Source organism: Eptesicus fuscus, chromosome 14 (genome assembly GCF_027574615.1).
Source record: "Eptesicus fuscus isolate TK198812 chromosome 14, DD_ASM_mEF_20220401, whole genome shotgun sequence".
In the NCBI taxonomy this organism is placed as follows: domain Eukaryota; kingdom Metazoa; phylum Chordata; class Mammalia; order Chiroptera; family Vespertilionidae; genus Eptesicus; species Eptesicus fuscus.
In genome coordinates, this window is record NC_072486.1 from 18,022,491 (window position 1) to 18,029,980 (window position 7,490).

Below are 7,490 nucleotides of genomic sequence, written 5' to 3' on the forward strand. Positions count from 1 at the left end.
TACATCCTTAATCAATTACATTATTCATCTATATCCATAATCCTATCAGAGTATTACAGTTTGTGATTATTCTTAATGAAGTAGTTTTAAACTGATCAGGATAACTGTTAACTATCAAATTTACAATTATGTCTAATTTATCATAGTAGTTTTCTAATTTGGTCCTGACAGATATATTGAGCCTAAGAACTCAGCATTGTTCCTCTCCACATGCACCAATCACATTGCCTTCATTCCTAATTTGTCATCTGCCTAAGGCAGTATCCTAAGGCTGAGCCTGCAGACTACTAAATGCAGGATAGAACAATTATGCATTACTTTTGTCAATCTGATAACCCCAACCTAATAATTAACTTCAAATTAAAATATCTCCTCCTGGCACACACACACAAAATAGTTATGGGAAAGAGATTAGATTATTACTTCCTTTAGGCATTGGATCTACTGCTCAATGGTTAATATTAACACTTCATGGAATTTATGTCAAGTTCTCTGATAAGCAGGATAAGAAATTCTTCATAATTAGTACTTTAAAAGGATGCCTGACATATATTCTCCATTTGTACTTAATAAACTGATGTATTATTTTCCAGGAATGATTTTAGAATAAATGTCTATATACAACCTTTAGATAGGGATCTGATTGTTATTAGGCAGTATGTATACACTAAGTTTTTTTGTTCTAGTTTTTAAATTGTTTTCTATGTGCAATTTTAAACATACCCAAGAGTAAACAGAATAGAATATCCATCATCCAGCCCATAACCAATCTTGCCCCACTCGTACCTCTAACCATCCACTCCCATGTTATTTTGAAGTGTATTACAGACATCATATCATTTCATCTAGCAATATTTCAGTATATAACTTTAAATGAGTTATTGTTTTTCAACAAAACCACAATCCCATTTTATTCCTAAATAAAAGAACAGTAATTCCTTAGTATTATTAAATAGTCTCTTCTTCTTAACTCTACTTTCTTTTTATAGTGAGATAGGTAGATGGATAGATAGATAATTAGTAGTTCTACTAAGATCAACTTTAGGTGATATTCACCCACATGACAATTGTGAAGGCCTGAAGACATTTTGTTACAACTAGGGGTTGCTACTGGCATCTAGTGGGTAGAAGCCAGGTATGCTGCAAAACACACAGTGCCCCATAACAAAGAATTATCTATCCCAAAATGTCTAGTGTTACTGTGGAAAAATGCAGATAGGTGATGATAGATAGATAGATAGATAGATAGATAGATAGATATATTTGAATAGAAGTTAAAATGGGCAAAAGTTTATAAAGAAGAGCAATACAAAATATTCATGCTACAAGGTCATTGTTAGTAGCCACACAAAAGGCAAAGTGGATTTATCATTGGAAAGACCACTCAAAATATGTAATTATTCCAATCTAAGTGTCCCATAAATCTGATGAAATTTTATGATTTTTTTTAAGTATGGAGAAGAGTGGCCTCGTATTAATTAATAGAACATTGTTCCAGGTGTGATAAAGAAGTTCATAAAAGTACAATGTTTCTTACATGGGCAGCAGAACCAAGGGAATACTTAATAAATACAGGTAGAACACTACAAAACATTATTTTGAATTTGCTAAACAATAACCTGTCAGAAATGGGCTTTCTTTAATGTAAAATGGTGCTATGAATGTTAATGCTTGTGACATATTTTTAAGATGAAAATGGATATTAATTACTTTAATGCAGACAGAGCTATGCTCATTATTCTTTGCACAGACCCCTGGCAATAATTTACCTAGCTGCGCAGCAGTTCATGCAGATCAAAGCTGCATTATTTAAGTGTGTCCAGGGGGCAGATTCTAGCTCTGTGCCTTACACTTTAAAGAAAAAAATATATATCGGTTTGCTTCTTGAGAAACAAAATATAACTAGGTGCTTCAGGCAAGTTCTACAATATTTAAACACGCTTTAATTCCTCTTATTATCTAGGACAGACCCCCTCCCTATTCCAAATAATCTAAACTCTTAGGGGAGAACAGAACAACTGTGGAAATGTAAATTTTTTTAAATGAACAGCAGTGTGTTTTCATTGAAATTAAACCCGAATGGGAACTAGATTCAGGAAAGGAAATGGCAGGGAGAGAGGGAAAGAGTCTGAAGTTGCTATAGAATGTGCCTGGCTGCTGCCGCTCACAGACAACTGATGAAGTCCAACTCTGACATTTCAGGCAATCTGTGTACCAAGCTCCTCCTTTTCTGTAGTCTCCTCTTCCATTGGTAAAATTCCTTTCCAGGGTCATGTAGGGATCCCACCCCCTCTCTGTGTTTTCACTCTGAAGCTCTACACAACTTTACACCTGAATGAACGCCAAACCTCAGGGATATATAAAGGGAACCTTGAGGAGGAATTTCACAGTTACAGTGCAGAAGCAGAGGGAAAGGAATTAACTAGCTCTCCAGCCAAGCAAATCCTCTACTCACCATGCTTCCTCCTGCCATTCATTTCTATCTCATTTCCCTTGCTTGCATCCTAATGAAAAGCTGTTTGGCTTTTAAAAATGATGCCACAGAAATCCTTTATTCACATGTGGTTAAACCTGTTCCAGCACACCCCAGCAGCAACAGCACGATGAATCAAGCCAGAAATGGAGGCAGGCATTTCAGTAACACTGGACTGGATCGGAACAGTAAGTATGTTTTACTTCTATGGATTTTGTCTTTTCTTTTTTGGTAGCACTTAGCTCACATTCCTGTAAATGTGTTTCACCGCTTTCTAACCGGAACCATATATATTTTGCTAAATAATCTGGGAGTAATCTGCTGCATGTGTAGAGTGGCATTGTTTCTATAAAGTTAGCATAACTAAAACAGTGATTTGATAATGCAGGCACAGACTTACTAGTAAGTTTTATCAAACATCCAAAGAGAAAATGTTTCCAGGAATTAAACTGTTGCTTCTTTAAATCATGCACAGTAAGAATTTTTAAAAAGTGTTGTTCTACATAGTTTAAATTGAGGTTGTTTTCTGTTTATTTCAGGACATGTGCAATTCTGGTAAAGTGCATAGAGGTAACTAGCCAAAGTATGTATAAGAAATCACAAGGGAAAAAAGACGCTTTCTGGGGGGAATAATTGCTCACCATGAATTTCTAAAACATGTCTAGGGAAATAGTTGAAAGTTTTGATGATAATCAATGCAAATAAGGGCTAAAACTAAACAGGTTGGAGAATCATATTTTTTCTGAGATAATTTCTTATTAACCAGATCAAAATTCAGGTTATTGTATATATCTGTGAAAGACTAGGGAAACTCTTATACCTTTAAAAATTTTAAAATAATAACAATGCAATAATATACAGGGAGCATTTTTGCCTTTTTCTGTGTGCTTAATTGATACACTGACCACTAGTTAGAGGGATTTAAATTTCTTTTCCTCACTTCTATCCTTCAGAAGAGTTCACATGCTAATAATCAGGTTTGAAGAGAGACCACAGGAAATCTTACAACATTTTTTTTTGCTCCTCCTCCTCAACTCCATTCAACTGTGAAAAGTAGTTTTGACCTTTGAAAGGTCAAAGCACATATGAATGCAAAGGTCTAAAAAAATAACCAAGGTGTTTTAACTTTCATGGAGATGGTTGCTTTTGCGTACACAGGAAATGTCTGATAATTATTAGATTACTGAGCAATGTGGTGGGTATTCATTGTCAATGAACTGTCACTGCAAAAATGCTGAATCTCTATGTACACAGGAACAAAAAGCCAGGCAAGTCAGAATCATCTCCGGCTGTTTCCAGGTGCATTCCTGAGGTAGCTGCCGGAAGGTGAGCTGGAATCAGAGGCAGGCAGGAGAGCACACTGACTGGCCAGCTGTTGCACCCTTTAATTTTACTCCCACACTCGATAGCTGTATGTATGTATGTATGCATACAGACATTTTCCACAACTCCCACATCCCTTTAGGTTATATTTCTCGCCTCAGAAATACTGGGAGACAGAGGTGAGGTAAAACTCCTAGTTTAAGATTTACTTCAAATTAGCTTTCACTAGTCTATGGAAGGCCACTTCAATGTCCTTGATAATTTTTGATGTTTTAAATGTCAGCAGTTATACTTTTAAACTTCTTTTTCTGGTTAACAAGCCTTGCTCCCCCCCCCCTCCCCAACCCCAAGCTTATTACAGGCAATTTTCCTCAAGTTTAGATAAAGCAATGGCAAGGAAACCTCAAATATTTCAAGATTAATTTTTGCTTTAATTACATAAAGCATGCAACAAGAAACAACCAATTAAAGAACATTCTTATTAAACTCAAATAACTAAACAAAAAGTTTGCCATGACCAGTGTTCACTAAATGAGCACCGTGGCTCCTTTTGCAGTTGTAAATCAGACATGTTAGGCATTTTTCTGCCATAAAATTCATGGAAATGTAGCCAAGTTGTTATGGCAACCATACGTTCCTGATTTAGAAGGTTTTATATTCTTTAAATTTTGAGTTGTAGTGACATTTTGCATTTCAAGCATTTTAATATTTGTACTTTGAAAAGATAGCTTGGGAATTTATGTTTAAAATGTAGTTATTAAGTTTGATATGCAAAATGTCAGACTGTACATATGTATTTATGATTTTTTGCAGCTAAGTTTTATAACTGAAACAGAATATTACAGATACATATGCATTGTACACCGTATTTAAATACTTTCCACATTTTCTCAATCTAAAAAACTAGTTAAATAAAAGCAATTGTAGACATTAACAAATATGATCTGCGAGCAAAACGATCATTAAAATATACTCTTTTTTACACTTAAATGTAAGAGCTGCTTAAACCATACTGGGGAGTGAGACTAAGAAAATGGGATTTTTAAATACTCACTCGAGTGAGCAATTACCTAATGTCATATATGAACAGAAATAAGGCCTATTATACTTTATTCCAAAAAAATTTTATAGCTATGTAAACGGATCATTTTCATGAAAGTGTCTCTACCACCATCCAGGCAGATTTTTTGCATTGTGGAAATAAAATGGATTATTTTCTTTCTATTGGGCAATTCGCGATCACTTGCATAACATCTGTGTCACTGCAGATTACTTTTAAGAAACGCCCATTTGCTGATACCTCTCTCTGCACGCTTCCTTTTCTGTTTCCTGCAGCTCGGGTTCAAGTGGGTTGCCGGGAACTGCGTTCCACCAAATACATCTCTGATGGCCAGTGCACCAGCCTCAGCCCCCTGAAGGAGCTGGTGTGCGCTGGGGAGTGCCTGCCCCTGCCGCTGCTCCCCAACTGGATCGGGGGAGGCTATGGAACCAAGTACTGGAGCAGGAGAAGCTCCCAGGAGTGGAGGTGTGTCAACGACAAAACGCGCACCCAGAGGATCCAGCTGCAGTGCCAAGATGGCAGCACGCGCACCTACAAAATCACCGTGGTCACCGCCTGCAAGTGTAAGCGGTACACTCGGCAGCACAACGAGTCCAGCCATAACTTCGAGAGCATGTCGCCTGCCGAGCCAGGCCAGCACCACAGAGAGCGGAAGAGAGCCAGCAGGCCCAGCAAGCACAGCATGAGTTAGAACTCAGACTCTAAAACTGGACTGACTGGTAACCATCTGCTTTACAGATTTGATTGCTTGGAAGACTCAAGTCTGCCATTGCTATTTTCTTACTTGAAAATATATGATTTCTGCTTTGATCAAACCCAGCATGCTGTCCTAAGTATCAGGACCTTCTCTGGGAGTAGCTTTTCCTTTATGCGTTTTTCAAGATGTACACACATCCATGAGTGCAATTTGTATTTAAATTCCATGCATCCTGTAGTTTTAATTTCCCATGATTCTTGAAAGACCGGTGATACTATATATATATATACACAGTGTACTATATGTTGAATAATCACTTTTTAAAAGAGAAAAGGGCTTCTTAGTTACCCTGCACTCCCCAACCCATCCCCCTACCCAGCAAATCCCTCCCAAACTGAAAAGTTAAAAAAATTGTTGCCTTGAGTATTTATAATAATACTTCAGAAGGGTGCTTTTTCTTTTTCTTGGCAATCTTCATGGAACAGTTTAGCAGCCATGAGTGATCTTCCTTTGACAGAGTGAAAGACCTTGTGACATTTCACTTCAAAAATAAGCCCTGAAGCTTTTTACAGTCTCATAGTATGAAATTATACCCTGCATGCTGACCCTCGCTTGGAATGGAATGCCAGAAATGCATGGCAGCAGCTAATAAGTAAAGTTGATTAACTATTTATTTGTCAATGTTATTATTTAATGAGCTTTTACATGTGATTTTTTTTTCAAAATGTAATTTTTTTATGTTATGAAGCTTTTTCATGTACCTAAATATTTTCCTGTATAATTTGTGGTTGGTTTAGAAAGATGTTGTAGATATGTAAAATAAATATTTTAGTCTTCTTATTACCTATATGTTGCATCATGAACTTTATCAATAGTATGGATCTTTTCAAATCAATAAGATGCTTTGTAAAACTAAAATATGAAATACTTTCTTGTTTAATCTGTGCAATCAGAAGGCAATCTGACCTTCAATTCCATCAGTTTCTTTTAACAAAAATAAATACTGCTAAAAGTTATTGTCTTTGTCTATAACATGTATAAAAATGTACGTGTTTACAAAAATTACAGAATAAATGTGCCAGAGTAATTGATATGCTAGATAAGGCACATTCAAATTTTGACAGAAAGTTCTATAGTGAGAAAGAAGAAAGGGAAAGGGAGACCATCATTTTAAAAATATATATTTTTACTGATTTTTAGAGAGAGAGGAAGGGAGAGGGAGAGAGAAAGAGAAACATCAATGTGAAAGTGGAACATCGACTGGCTGCCTCCTGCATGCCCTCTATTGGGGATCAAACCCTCAACCTAGGCATGCGCTGGGAATCAAACCAGCAACCTCTTGGTGCGTGGGATGATGCCCAACCAACTGAGCCATACCACCAGAGCAGGAGGCCATCTTTTCAGTAAATGGAATGATTGAAAAAGTTGGGTGGCGATCCAGCAATGAGTTGTAATAAGAATATCATAGTTATATTCTCCCAGGGATGCTAAGTCTGCTGCCCATTATAATCACCTGGGGGAGATATTATGAGACCCAATGCCCAGGTTGCCATCCAAAATACATCATAATATCTGGGGGTAGAACTCAGATATTGGCAGTTTATTTTTTTTAAGTTTTCCAGGTGATTCCACTGTGCAGCTGTGTTTGAAAAATAAATGGTGCAGAAATCACTATCATATGTTGGAGAACTTTGAATACTATTGCATGGCCTGCAAACCAAAACATAAAAATATATATTAAAAACAAAGGAAACAAAAACTAATTTTTCAAGTTTGACATGTTGCTATTTAAGCAACATAGTCACAGTCTTGAAACAGATTTTATAGGTAAACGACATGTGTCAACTCAATCAAATGATCAGTCCCATCATTCCAAATAAAGAAAACCAAAGAGGCTTGGTTATGTATTGGTAAGAACTTTTGGGTTTTCCCATTTT

General features: G+C 36.5%; 1 protein-coding gene across 1 annotated transcript; it reads left to right on the plus strand.

Annotated features, from left to right (window-relative positions):
• Positions 1-2,409: 2,409 nt before the first annotated feature.
• SOSTDC1 (sclerostin domain containing 1) lies at positions 2,410-6,554 on the plus strand. Its single transcript, XM_008148489.3, has 2 exons — positions 2,410-2,661; positions 5,132-6,554. The coding sequence occupies exons 1-2, from the start codon at positions 2,457-2,459 to the stop codon at positions 5,545-5,547; spliced, it is 621 nt and encodes a 206-aa protein (XP_008146711.1). The 5' UTR covers positions 2,410-2,456; the 3' UTR covers positions 5,548-6,554.
• Positions 6,555-7,490: the final 936 nt, after the last annotated feature.

What these genes read in the sequence shown, in the direction of transcription:
- SOSTDC1 (XM_008148489.3), top strand. Translation starts at nt 2,457, where the DNA reads ATGCTTCCTCCTGCCATTCATTTCTATCTCATTTCCCTTGCTTGCATC. An exon ending in CACTGGACTGGATCGGAACA is followed by an intron (nt 2,662 to 5,131) that starts GTAAGTATGTTT and finishes TGTTTCCTGCAG; the next exon opens with CTCGGGTTCAAGTGGGTTGC.